Genomic DNA, 14,827 nt, shown 5'->3' on the forward strand with positions numbered 1-14,827 from the left:
ACAATTGGGGAGAAAAGGGGAGAACCCCCCCCCAAAAAAAGTTTTCCTCATGGCACTGTGGCATGTGCAGCTTGACAAGTATGTTTTTCTTGTATCGTCAATTCATGGGTTTCACGTCATTTAAGTGGTGCGTCACACCGCCATCTTGAGGACCAACGGATGCCAAGATGCCTTCGATCTGTTGTGCTGTGGGTTGCGACCACATAAAGTCACAAACAAATGGATTGCAATTTTACAGAATCCCTAAAAACCATGATCGTCGAAATAAATGGATCGTAGCGATCAAAAGGGACCACTGGATTCCCACAGAACACTCCAGGCTATGCAGTGAGCACTTTGTTTCGGGTAAGTAGCTGACGTTAGCTAGCTAACGTTAGCGAGCTGGCTACCGCGTTAGCTTCATAGCCTTGTAACAAGACAGTCTTGTTGCACGGCTAGCTAGCTTCATAGATGTGTCCTGTGCACTGATGCTAATATGACATTTATCAACAGACTGTCACTTACCCTTCCTGTAAAGACGAACAGTCTTTTCGTTTTTACATGATTCATTTTGACGTCCTTTACCCATCCTGCGGTGAAGTAGCGGTAGGCTTCAGTGCTTTTGAAGGCTTTCAGGGCTTCACCTGAGTATGGCGAGGGATTGTGGACGAGGTACACGTAAACGTCGTGATGTAGTGGATATAGGGATACATAATTCCCCGTATTGAGCTAGTAGGAACGTTTGTTTAAAGCTGCTGTTTTCTCGGTTCGTGTTTACAGCGATACACTTCCGCTGCGCGGGTTTTTGTTGTTGTTATGGTGAAGGAATAAATGGCGCACGTTGTGTAGCCGAAAGAGAAAGTTGTCACGACTCCTGATTGAGCTCCTCTACAGTGAAACGTAAAATTAGGAAGATCTATAGCAGACTGAAGTGGGGTTAATTGGTCTTTGGATAGAAGATAAGGATCAAATTCTAAAAACTCGATTTTTTGCAGATAACGCTGCTTCTCCTCCGTGGTGAAGTGAGCTATTCTGGACAGTCTTTCAAACTTCCCGGGGACCGCGGTCCTCAAGATGGCGGTCATAGCAACAAAAACCACGTGACTGAAACCCATGAATAGAACCAAGCAAGTACTAACGAGTGGGGCTTCACAAGCAGAATCATGTGGCTGTGCGCTCAAGGTCGAGCGTGCATGTGTTGCACCACAGGGGTGTCTCCACGGCATCCCATTTGACAGTCGCACCTTGGATACGACACACCAACCCAAAGAAAACAATATCTTCATGATGTGAAAATGCGTTGTCTTTATTACTTCCCCCTTTGCACACAGAGCAGGGGTATCAAGTAGTACAACGGTAGTGCACATCAACAATGTCAACATACAACATGTCCATCTCATTGTGTCTCATCGGTGTTTACTTAAAGTATATCACATCAGTGTATTAAACAGTTATACTGGAGTGAAGTTTTTTTGTTTTTACATATATGTTCATATATTTGATATGGCACATACAAGTGGCAATATCCCACTATTTACACACACCCCCCCGCACCCCACCCAATGCTTATCATAATCAAATCAAAGTTGTCAGTATTGCTCGAGTAGAGTCTTGAGTATTGCCTCATGCAATACAAGAAACAACCGGCCACTTTTTTATCAAATAAGGTAGTATAGTTTGTGTTTTGTCCAGAATAAATACTAGCAGTTTTAGGCTAACCTCTTAAGAAAGGCCCAAAACATCAGTCAAGGAAACACTGTCATGTACAAGTCAATGAGATGACCGTCCTTTGTGGTACTTAACAAACCGTGCCCCCAGAGGGCGCTATATGTCCGTACGTCCATCTTCATCCCATTCATCTTGTATAGGTAGATTCTCACATTGTTGTCAGTCGAAGAGATATACATACTGAAATGTACGGGGTTTTTTTCTAATCAAAGCTTAAATACAGTTACAATTTTTTAAAGGCACTGTGAAATGTAACCCTGAAGCAACAGGTGACTCGGTCGTTGTTTCAATTCCCATGCAGCCTTAATTGGATTGTGTTCATTGGATTGTATAACATTCAACAGGCCAAGCCAAAAGGAGTGATGGACAGTTTCTTTAAGGTTTAAACTTTCAATAAATGCTCAGTAGAATTAGATATACTGGACAATATTGTTTATGTCTCGCCGTAAGCGGCAGTGATAGACTTGACATCCTTTATAATGGAGTTAGATCACATTTGACTTTGACCCTTAACCCCGCAAAACTCCTCCTCCTGCAGTCCCCATAACACGATCATTAAGACAAGGATGCCCCGCCATTTTTTTTCTTTCCATGCTGTTTACGTCATTTGTCCATGCCAAAATAAACATCGGTCAAAATAAAGAAAATTAAAAGTTTCAACTGTGTAGATCACTGTTACTGTGATTCAGTGACACAAATAAACTTGAATTAACCTGATTGCATTATTGCCTGTTACAGTATTTCTCAAGCACTTAAGGTTTGTGTGTTTTCGTGCTTTGATGCTAAACAAAACTACTCCCTTTTGACTTGTTGCGGTTTTTTTTTTAAATTTTTTTTACATGAGTTCTTGTATGGCACTAAATCCGGCACTGCTCGTTAGTGGTTGTATAAAATGAATTGTATTCAGTCCTTGGTTGCCATTAATCTACAGTTCATATCTGTGGATCTTCTGACCTGTGTGGTGCCGTCAAAGACGTCCAGTTCAGTGACGTTTTCCACGGCGTAGTCCCAGAGCTTGCTTTGAAAGGAAGGCACTGCTGCACACTGTGGAGGCAACTATGGGCGTAATTTCAGACCAGCTCTTCCTCATTAACGTCTTCTCTTGAGAAAGTGCTGCGAGCCTGCATGGTGTAACGGTCGTGTTACTTCTAGGCCAGGATTAGGTTATTCCAGGGTTCGCTTTTGGAGCCAGAGGGTCCCCCGTGGCCCCCTGGTGACATCTTAAGAGGAATGGCCCCTCCCTGGGCCGCCATGTAGGTTGGCAGGGCTGCGATCTGATGGAGACAGCGAGGAGTGTTAAAGGCCTTCATTTGGTGCGTGACCGGTTTTTGGATGCTACATGGCATGTGCGTCTGCATGTGTGCCTGCATGTGCATGCTTATGTGTGCCTGTGCATATTAGCATTGTTGCATACCTGTGCGTGCACGCTGTGGTGTGTGTACAGGCCAAGGGTGTCGGGCTCAGACTTTATCTGACGGGGCTCCTCTGTAGTAGTGGGAGCACAGGGAGTGCTGTTTGGGGTGATTGGAGTCGCATCGCCACCTGGAGTCCCTGCAAGATAAAACATCAGGATCGACATACAGTCACTGACAGGTTCATTAACCCCTCATAAACTCTGTTCAGTATCCATACCCTGCATGCACTAAATTCATAGTCCACTCATTCCACGCATCGAAGTGAATTATATTTGCATGATGTGGTGAATACAAAACCAAGTGATGTGTTGGACAGAAATGATAAATGGTAAATGGACAACATTTATAAAGCGCTTTTCTAGTCTGCAGACCATTCAACTGAACCCCCTAACTGTTCCTAATGAGCAGGCTGGTACCTTGCATGGCGGCCTCTGCCATCAGTGTGTGACTGTGTGGGTGAATGGGTGACTGTGAGGCATACACTGTGAAGCATATACGTATATGTACAGTATGTGTTGTGAAACTGACCGGTTTGGGATTTGTTGAGGTTCTTGGGTTTGCGTTTGCGGGTCTGAATCCCCTCTTTTTTCATGGCCAGGGGACGTGGGATCTGTTGAGACAACAAAACAAGATCAGATTGTATTCGACTGTACTTGGGATTAGAATGCCATGGAACATGGACAGGTCAGTGTCTCTCGCTCTCGCTCTCTCTCTCTCTCTCTCTCTCTCTCTCTCTCTCTCTCTCTCTCTCTCTCTCTCTCTCTCTTCTCTTGCTCTCGCTCTCTCCCTTTCTCTCTCGCTCTCTCGCCCTCTCACTCTCTCCCTCACTCACTCTCTCTCGCCCTCTCTCTCTCTTGCCCTCTCTCTCTCTCCCTCACTCTCTCTCTCTCTCACTCCCCCCCTCCTCTCTCACCCCATGGAGTTTCATGTAAAGGCCACAGGCGTTGCAGACCGGCTCTCCCTCTGCGTTTCGTCTCCACAGGGTGGTGGTGGTGGTGTGACAGTTGGTGCAGGACAAGCCCACCCTCCTGGATGCAGACTGTGTGATAAATGAAACAGACCACATCCCTGAAACATCCAAGAGCTGGAAGGGTTTGGCATTATGTTGAACAACTTGACATCCAGGTAACGACTTTAATAAGTATTTTTCATTTACTTGAGTGGGAGAAAACTCTACCAAACAACAGGCCATAACCCCCAACCGCTGAAAATTACTTTCCCAAGTTGAACTTGAGGGTATCGTTGCTATTTAACGACCCCCGTGCTTGTTCACAGATAGCTGATAGTGGTACGGCGAGACGCCGTGTTTTCTGCTGACACCTACCAGCCGTCTCTGGGGCTTGATAAGAGGTCTGTTGATGCCGTTCATCTTGTGGTACAGTCCACAGGCGTTGCAAAGGTAGTGGCCCGTTCCATCCCGTCTCCATAGAGGGGTTGACATTGCCCCACAGTTTACACACTCGCGCCCCTCAGCGAAGTCATCAAACAGATCTGGTGGAGGCCGAGAGAATGAAACAGGGAAAAAAAACGATGATAAAGCCATCAATACGTGTCACGTGAAGATGTTTTCCTATGGCTATGAGGTGCTCAAATTAGATTTGTAAAATTATTCTTGTAGTTTGATGTAACCTGCCCGGGAGACAACGGATGGGTGGCGTTTGCTTCATGAGGACAATTCAGCTATAAATTACATAAACGTATACTAAATTGATGATAATGGGTAATTAGTAACATTCATCGCTTTAGCATATATTCTCACATGATAATGCGCGGATAAGATCTGGGCGGCATTTCTGCAGTTCTCACTGGGATCACCTCCAGCTTGCCTTTAGTGTTACAGGATAGTTGTTTTGAATCACATCAAGTATTGTTTCTGAACTGGCCCCGGTCCTGACCCTGCTCTGGACAACACCCGTCCATACAGCCAGGTTATTTGGGGCAATGACATTTGTAAACCAGCGGTGGTGGTGGTGGTGGTGGGGGTTGGGGTGGGGTTGGGTTGGGGGGGGTTCTGAACCCAGAGACCCACACAACAGCAGCCTGGAATCCCTTCTTATCTCACAAACCCCCTGAGATAAAGAGTCAGGCTGGAAATAGAGACAGAATAGAGCTCCATCATATTCAAATGGAGATTACATGTCTATCTCAATTCCTCACTCACTCTCTCCCCCTAATTCTCGTCCTCTCTCTTGCCCTCTCTCTCTCTCTCTCACTCACTCTCTCTCTCCCTCTTCTCTCTCTTGCTCTCTCTCGCTCTCACCCTCTCTCTCTCACTTTGTCTCATGCTCTCTCTGTCGCTCTCTCACTCTCTCTCCCTCTCTCTCACTCACTCTCTATCTCCCTCTTCTCTCTCTTGCTCTCTCTCGCTCTCTGTCTCTCTCTCTCACCCTCTCTCTCACTCTGTCTCATGCTCCCTCTCTGTCGCTCTCTCACTCTCTCTCCCTCTCTCTCACTCACTCTCTATCTCCCTCTTCTCTCTCTTGCTCTCTCTCGCTCTCTGTCTCTCTCTCTCACCCTCTCTCTCACTCTGTCTCATGCTCCCTCTCTGTCGCTCTCTCACTCTCTCTCCCTCTCTCACTCACGCTCTCTGTCACTCTCGCTCTCTCTTTCTCCCTTTCTGTCGCTCTCTCTCTCACCTTCTCTCTCTCTCTCGCCCTCACTCTCTCTTGCTCGCTTCCCTTCCTTCTTTAACCCTCTTTCTCTAAGAGAGTTGGACAGTTGATAAATATAGTCTTCACTTCAGCTCCTCTAGTATTGGAGAGTATCTCCCAAGAAGCACTTAGCCATGCTGGGGGAAAGAGACATCAATCAGCATGGTTCAAGTCTGTGTCTCATCCTCTCTCTGGTATGTCCGAGTTGTACAGTTCCAAAACCAAAACCTTTATTTGTTTTGGAGTGCAAAGGACCATTTCGGTAATGTTAAATTAAAAAAAAAACGTAAACAGCAACTGTTACATTGCTGCACAAAGTTATGGCACGTGTTTGAAATGAAATTACAGCTTTGGAAATCCTCGTTAGCCCTAATAGTTTTGAGATTTGCTGATGTCAAGAGGACACCTGCAATAATGTCACAACTTTTTTTTTTTATCTGTTTCACTTCAGCTAAATGGGGGAACACTTCATTATCTCCTACATAATTACTGGGCATCAAAGGATAAAAGCGGGCCTGCAGTTTAATATCTATTCTGTCTTGGCTCTCTGTGGAGTGTAAGTGTGGAATGTGTAGGCTGTGAAATCTGGATGCACATGCAGACTTCCCTCAAGGCTGAGGGCAAAAAGCAACAGCCAAGCCCAGCGGGGCAAGCTAACCTTGGGCCGAGCAGTCAGCTAGCCTGCACAACACACACACACACACACACACACACACACATACACACGTGGAGGCATCCGTGTGTGTCTGAAGTGCTATACAGTATGTTTATTTCTCCCTGTAAATGTCAGCGTGTGACTTTATCTGTGGAATTTGTGGGTAACGCACAAGGCCAAGTGTGAAAGATGTTTAATAGTATCACTTGTTCAGCTGGGACTTATCTGAAGCCCACACGGTGGATAACGCACAAAACCCTCAATGCAAATGGGTGCACCCCGCTCGTTTATCATGTTTATAGTCTCTGTGTGTAATCCATGATGGTACATTATAATTCTGTTATTTTGGTATATTTCGTGCACTTTGACACCTGCTGCACTCTTCCTGAGGTTTCTCCTATATATTTTTTTTTTCTCGTGGAGTTTTTCCTCTTTCGTGTCCATGGATAGATGGTGTCGCATATTCTCGTATATTGCCGTATGTTGTACTGATTGTAAAGCCCTTTGAGACTATGTTTGGAAATTGAGCCTTACAAATAAACTTGACTTGACTTGACTTGATTATTTGCAGAGGAAACATTTGTTTGCAAATAACCGGCTAAACTTGAAATAAGACCATCCAGCAGAACAACGCGGATAGTGCAAAGCAAACTGCTGTCGTGGAAGGCAAACGAGTCTGACTTGCATCTTTCTGTTTCACATTAAAACGAGACTGGATCACAAACTGGTTTACAAGCGACTCCTTGGAAATAACTGTCGTGAGGTCGCACGGTTCTGCTCAGCTCTTTTTTTTTAGCAAAATGCTCAAAGTAAAAATGGCAAAAACAAAACGTTGGTGATTTGATCTGCAAGGTCACTCTGTTAGGTAAAGCCTGGGCCCATGTTTCCCATCTGAGCTGTGTGTACGTGTGTGTGTGTGTGTGTGTGTGTGTGTGTGTGTGTGTGTGTGTGTGTGTGTGTGTGTGTGTGTGTGTGTGTGTGTGTGTGTGTGTGTGTATGTGTGTGAATGAACCTCTTTCAGGACAGTTATATTTGGAAAATAAAAATAGATATGCTTTGGCCCTTGATGGAATAAGAAAAGCTCTTTTTTTTCCTTTTGTCCATCCATGAGACCATCTGTTCAAGAATATAAATGTGAATATACACCGACTTTTCTTTTTAATGGTCCAAAACTGAACTGGGCCTTTAATAGAAGTCAGTTAAACTGGTGTTTATTATAAATTCCAGGTGCAACATGAGTGTTGTTTTGTGTGTGTGTGTGTGTGTGTGTGTGTGTGTGTGTGTGTGTGTGTGTGTGTGTGTGTGTGTGTGTGTGTGTGTGTGATTGTTAATGTCAATGTCTTGACGCGTGCTCAACAATCCAAGTAAGAAAATCAAAGCAGGTTGAATCGGTTCATCTGGATACAATGTCTGTTGACATAAACCGTCAATAAACATTGTATCCAGATGAACCGATTCAACCTGCTTTGATGTTAGTGTCAATACTTTTATCTCTCTCACTGATCATATCAAGGAAATACAGCAGCGTGCTGCCTGTGAGGGAGCTTCTCTACTCAACATTCACCCACAGGTCAACAGAGGCGTGAACACCGCGTCATCGGACCCGCCCCTACGGTGCATCTTGTTGTGGAAAACAAGCGGACCGTCTGCGTACACAGACGCTCCGTGTCACACCGTGTGACTGTATAGTCGGAGGAAGGAGTCGGATTAAATCAACGCTCCTGCCCGCCGCGCTACAGGTGTGATCTGTTCTGGTGGAGAGGCGGCCCGGACAGCTTGATTTGCATAATAACTCTCTTTTAAATGTAGACAACCGGATCCTGTGCATGATGACGACGGCTGATATACAAAACAATTGATCAATAATCAGTTATCAATGGCGAATAAACCAATATGTCCCTATAGACTGACATAGATGAGGTCAAAGTAGGAACGCATCGATCTGTATACAGCCTGCAAGAAGCTTGACGAGCCAAGTCAAATCGATGTGTTGTGAAATCTCTGTGGTCCCACATAGCAGTATTGACCGCAGTGTTCAGAGTACAATGCTGTCTGCAGCTATGGGCAACACACACACACACACACACGCACGCACGCACGCACGCACACACACACACACACACACACACACACACACACACACACACACACACACACACACACACACAGACAGACTGGCTGTTGGGGCTGTTCCACACAACCTTCAGCCAAAAACGTGATCGGGATGAAGACGTGCGTAGGATATAATGACATGTTTCACAGAAGATTAGCTTGTCTCATTTACTGCATCGTAAAACGGGTTTATTGACCAGTATATGATTCATTAACTCTTAATTTATATTTACACAAGTGCGTCTGATTACTTTAATGTCAACCAGAGCTAAACAGAAAGGTTAAAACGTGTATTATAGTATGTACTGGAATAATGCATTTCTCAGGCCACAAAGAACAGAAAAGTTTTTAAAAACACAGCTGGGGGTGCTTAGAAAACTCCTCTATTATTAATATTATTATTTTTATTATTATGCTTTATCATGATTATTACTGTTATCCTTATTATTATCCTTATTATTATTTTTATCATAATCATAGTTATTGTTATCATTGTTTGATTATTATTATTGCCGTTATTTAATAACTATTGTTGTTGTTATCATTATTATCATTATAACTATTATTGTTGTTATTATTATTATCATTGTAACTATTATTGTTGTTGTTATTATTATTATCATTAAAACTGTTATTGTTATTATTATTATTATTATTGGAGCAAGTAAAGCCATAAACAGCAAATATCCTATATTCGCGGGAGAATAAAAAATGCCACAATGTCAACTATTTTATTTAATTTAAAAATGTTATTTTAACGCTGGTCCCAATAAAGCAGCACTGTACTAAAGTGTAAAATGTGACGTTTACGAACCGACAGCAGACGTGGATCTGTTGTCACCAGACTTTCTATTAAACTGTGAAAATCAACCATTCCGTCGCTTTTCATATTTCCACTAGACGTCAGGTTTTATTTATTTATTTATTTATTTATTTATTTGTTGAAGCGATTTAACCAATTACTGCAGATTGGAAAGTGGTGTTAATCTCATATATATATATATATATATAGGGATAAATCGGCCTTAATTGAAGAAGACACTGATAGAATCTCATCTTTAGTCATACAGGGGACGGTTTGTGAATATCCACAGCTTTTGTTTGGGATGAATCCTGAATTGTGAGTTTGGAGCTTGAAGAGGACACCACAGTCACCGTGTGTGTGGTGTCCCCTCGTCGGGACAATAGGAGGGACATGCAGACTGGACACACTTTGACCATCTGACTCACGAGTCCTCAGGTGACTCGATGACAGAATAAACCAAAGAGTCTGTTTGATAAAACCGTGATAAGAATCACCGTTTCGTCGGGACGCCTATTATTATTATTATTATTATTATCATTTTGTGACTGACACGTCCAGAAACAAGGAAATGTAACCCCAGTAAAACGGACAAATAAACAACAACAAAAATATTACGTTCCGCTTTATATGAATGAGAGTTGTCGTCATGATAAGTAAGATTGTCCCTTTTCACGACATCCCGATTTAATTTGTGATGACCTGCGCGTGCCGCGCTGGTTTCATTTTACAAAGACGCGAAAAAGTTTCGTTTTGTTTTCGACAGATCACGTGAGAAAGTACAAAAACACGAAAATAACGATTAAAGCATTTTTCTTCCAACGTAATCGCATGCATACCACCCCACCCCCCCCCCACCCCACCCCCCGCTGCCGCCCCGCTCCCCAACCTCTCTCACCTAGGTTTGGGTGCCTCGGCGTGCCTGGCGCCCCGGTTTGGAGACCGTGCAGGACCGGGCTGTCAAACGGGGACGCCGGCCACGTCCCTGCGCCCACGTTGGGGCTCATGTAGGCCGCCGGGTAGGGGCTGTGGTAGGAGCCTCCGAGGCCCCGGGCGCCGTAGTGGTCCCTGCCCAGCGGGCCGCTGTAGGAGGAGGCGGCGTCCCTGGCCGAGGCCCCGCCGGACGACAGAGGCGGGCTGGTGGAGAAGGAGAAGCGCGCGGACACCGGAGAGTGGTGCGCCCCGTTGGCGCTGTAGGAGGAAGGAGCGGGCTCGGCGCCCGGCTGCGCCCAGGCCGAGTGACACGACGCCGGGCCGCCCTGCTGCGAGGCTCCGGGCGACTGGAGGTACGGCAGCGCCGGGATCATCGGGGTGACCCGCGTAGTGGGCACGTAGACCGGGGAGGTGCCCGCCGCGGCATTGTGGAGAAATCCGGCCTCGTACGAAGAGGGTCCGTGGTTGCTTCCCATTATACCCTGGTACATATCCTCTCCTTGAGGGGGGACATCCGTGTTGATAGGCGGAATATGATAATGCCCGGGACCGTTTAATCCGCCGGAAAGCTCTCCCTGTACCTACTTCACTGCCTAAGATGCTGGTCTCTCAGCCGGCCAGCGCGTTCTCCGATACGCAGCCAATAAAAGATAAAAATGAGAGCGGAGACATTGGAGAGTGAAGGAGGAGTGGTGAACGGAGGTAGACTACCTTGTGATCAAAATTCCTGTTCTGTTATCATCGCTCTCTCTCTCTCTCTCTCTTTCGCTCTCTCTCTCGCTCGCTCGCTCTCGCTCTCGCTCTCTCTCTCAATTCAATTCAATTCAAATGGCTTTATTGGCATGACGTAACACTGTACATATCGCCAAAGTGTGGGTTTAAACGTTTAATAAGCTCAACAATAATTGGAAAACATTATTGAAAACAAACATACAACACCCTCTCTGTCTCTCTCTCTCTCTCTCTCCGTGAGTGTGTGTATCTATGCTTTTGTATTTGGTGAATTGGAAATAAGTAAAATGCAATTTTTTAAACTGAAATCTCTCTCGCTCTCTCTCTCTTCTGTGTGTATGTATCCTTTTGTATTTGTTGGGTTGGAAACATGTAAAATATAATTTTTAAATGAAATCTCTCTCTCTCTCTCCCTCTGTATGTCTCTCTCGCTTTCTCTTTCTCACTGTGTGTGTGTGTGTGTGTGTGTGTGTGTGTCTGTTCTTTTGTATTTGTTGAATTGGAAACATGTAAAATACAATTTTAAATGAAATCTCGCTCTCGCTCTCTGCATGCCTCTCTCTCTCTGTGCCTGTCTTTCTCTCTCGCCCTCTCTCTCGTTCTGTCTTCCTCTCTCTCTCTCGCTCTCCTCTCTCTCAATTCAATTCAGTTCAATCCAATTCAATATTTGCTTTATTGGCACGTCATACGTTTTTGTACATATTGCCAAAGCATGTAAAACAACAGCGCAGCAGGATTATAATAACAGCAACAACAACAATGATTATGATATCTAACAACAACAACAACAACAACAACAACAGTAATAGTTTATGGTTCCGCGGCCTAGCCGGCAAGAACACGGTACCAACAGCGCTGAGGCCGTGCGCTCGGCCCCACGGGGCCACGCTCACGGAGAATGCGCGCACCTACAGCCCGCGCGCCGCCCCGGCCCAAAAGCGAATGCCTCCTGCCTCCTGGCAGACGCTGTATATATATATATACACACACACACACACTATGTATGCATATATTCTATATATATTCTATATATATATAGAGAGAGAGAATATATATATATATGTATCTGTATATATATGTATATAGTATATATATATATATATTCTCCCGCTCTGTCTGTCAGTGTCTCTTTCTCTCCCGCTCTCTTTCTCTCTCTCTGTCAGTGTCTCTCTCTCCCTCTCTCTTTCTCTGTAAGTCTCTGTCTGTCTGTCCGTCCTCTCAAATTCAAATTCAAATCTCTCTCGCTCTCGCTCTCTCTCTGTGTCTCTGTCTCTGTGTCTCTGTCTGTCTGTCTGTCTGTCTGTCTGTCTGTCTGTCTGTCTGTCTGTCTCGCTCTCTGTGTCTCTCTCTGTGTCTCTCTCTCGCTCTCTGTCTCGAGTTGTATAGATTTCAAACAGAAATGTCAGACTGCGTTATGCGTCTTACGTCCAGTGTAGGGTGTCGTGGTGAAGGAGAGTCCTGTCCTCCATGGAGCAGTCACAGTGGGGGACAGCAGGGAATCCTCTCTGTCCTTTTGTTACAGTCCAGCTTGACGTTGAAACTCTGATACGGTCCTATTCATAAACTCTTCTGCTTGCCTGCAGTTAGTTCACTGGTGTATTGTTTGTCAAGTCTGAGCCGAGCTCACGCATTCATTTGTGTGTTATTTTGTGTGTTTGGTCGACCATATGACGGGACTTTCTCATAGCTGCAAACATGCAACAAATATATCAAAATAACCTATGCGGATGAACACGTCATGAGAGCCGCCAGTGGCCTTTTTGTCTGGGAATGTTTTCAAACAATGATAAACAGTCTAAAAATATGATTAAATGTCACAGTCGCCCTTGATGTCCTCCAGTTTTCTCTATGGAAAATAAAACACATGATTACGTTACATTTTAACCAACAATGCCTTGAATGGTATCAACAGCATCGATAATCTCAGTCCGGACACCAAATATGCGCGCTGTGATTGGTGAAGGTAGATTTTGGAAAGTGTCCCCAGCCTGCTGGGGGGGATGCGTGAAACTGTGTGTGTGGGGGGGGGGGGCACACTGTCGGACACCGTGGATGTTGGTTTTTGAATAGATTCGTTATGAAAAACATCATAACAGTGAGCCAAATTTTCTGATGGTTTTTATGGTCATAATTATGTATCATTATCATATGATATGATCATAATTGAGGATATGATCGTTATAATCGATATGATCACAACATTGTGATCACGTCATATAATCAAGAGAAGACTCGTTACAGCGACACAAGTTAGATACGTCTTGAGGATCCACTGTTGTCTTTTTTCCTCAATAACAATAGAAATTATGCGCAACCTACCCGCCTTGTACGTTGTTTTGCACACACGTGGTATGCAACATATGTCACGGATGATGGAGAGGTACCTACGCAAATCGGTAGCAGCGGTCGACGCCAGCGGGTCCTGGGCCGTCCTTGTCGGGACACATTTATTCCTGTCATCAACACTTGTGAACGTAAACACACGGGGCCGTTTCATTGTCCGGCCACTTCCCTCTGACAGACCCGCACTGAATTATGTGGCCCTTACACACACCCCATAAGATAACGCGCCACGGTTGCGCGCGCGCGCGCGCGCGCGTGTGTGTGTGATGCTTCATACATCAACATTGTAATTATGCTCCACGGTGTGTGTGTGGCGTCTGAGTTAGACCGTATCACAACACTGTATTAGCTGGAGCCAGTTAGCTGCAGAGCTTGCAGACATAGTGCATAAAAGAGCAGGACCCTCACCTCTCGTGATGTACCCAGCGTGTTTTGTTTTTTTTGTTTGTTTTTTTTTTGTCGGATTATTTTAGAAAACTCACTTCGGTGTCCTTCCCACAAGATGAAAAGTATGAAAATATTTTGTCTTGCAACCCCCCAAAAGGTCCATAACATCGCTCTGAGACTCCAATATATAGTGAAATTGGAGGAGGTAAGCGGCCCTCTATCTCACGGCAATAACAGGCCCAGGAGACAAAGACAAAGGAAGCTATCTGCCCCTGATGCATGCTCAATAATCCAGGTAAGAAAATCAATTGAATCGGTTCATCTGGATGCAGCGTTTATTGACGGATACTATGTTTCATCACTCATCTAAGTGACCTCTTCAGTCTAAACTGACTGCAGGTGCCCCCCCCCATCCCTTATAAACAATACAGTGCAATATAGTTGCATATCGACCGAAACTAACGACCAGTTTCATATGCAAATATGTGCTACAGGATTTGGGAATGTTTGCAATCACAGCATTGTAAGATGGCGACAGATGGGCGTCCGGGTGGCGTGGTGGTCTATTCCGTTGCCTACCAACATGGGGGTCGCCGTTTCGAATCCCCGTGTTACCTCCGGCTTGGTCGGGCGTCCCTACGGACACAATTAGGGGTGTCTGCGAGTGGGAAGCCGGATGTGGGTATGTGTCCTGGTCGCTGCACCAGCGCCTCCTCTGGTCGGTCGGGGCGCCTGTTCGGGGGGGAGGGGGATCTGGGGGGATAGCGTGATCCTCCCATGCGCTACGTCCCCCTGGCGAAACTCCTCACTGTCGGGTGAAAAGAAGCGGCTGGAGACTCCACATGTCTCGGAGGAGGCATGTGGTAGTCTGCAGCCCTCCCCGGATCGGCAGAGAGGGTGGAGCAGCGACCGGGACGGCTCGGAAGAGTGGGGTAATTGACCAAATGCAACTGAGGAGCTAAAGAGGTAGGGAAAAAAACCCCAAACAAACAAAACAAAAACAGAAAAGATGGCGACAGATGCACTCTTAGGCCTCGCTATCAAGGATGGTCACATCCTTGAGGGACGCTGGTTTGAACGGGCAGTCAAA

At 45.4% G+C, this 14,827-nt stretch overlaps 1 protein-coding gene across 1 annotated transcript; it reads right to left on the reverse strand.

The window, feature by feature from the left end:
- Window positions 1-2,659: 2,659 nt before the first annotated feature.
- gata4 (GATA binding protein 4) lies at window positions 2,660-10,769 on the reverse strand. Its single transcript, XM_056294901.1, has 6 exons — window positions 10,241-10,769; window positions 4,447-4,613; window positions 4,036-4,161; window positions 3,651-3,732; window positions 3,122-3,258; window positions 2,660-2,981 (listed from the first exon to the last, which is right to left on the reverse strand). Exons 1-6 carry the CDS (start codon window positions 10,764-10,766, stop codon window positions 2,856-2,858), a joined length of 1,164 nt encoding a protein of 387 aa, XP_056150876.1. The 5' UTR covers window positions 10,767-10,769; the 3' UTR covers window positions 2,660-2,855.
- Window positions 10,770-14,827: the final 4,058 nt, after the last annotated feature.

Source organism: Lampris incognitus, chromosome 15, assembly GCF_029633865.1.
Source record: "Lampris incognitus isolate fLamInc1 chromosome 15, fLamInc1.hap2, whole genome shotgun sequence".
NCBI classification, from domain to species: Eukaryota; Metazoa; Chordata; class Actinopteri; order Lampriformes; family Lampridae; genus Lampris; species Lampris incognitus.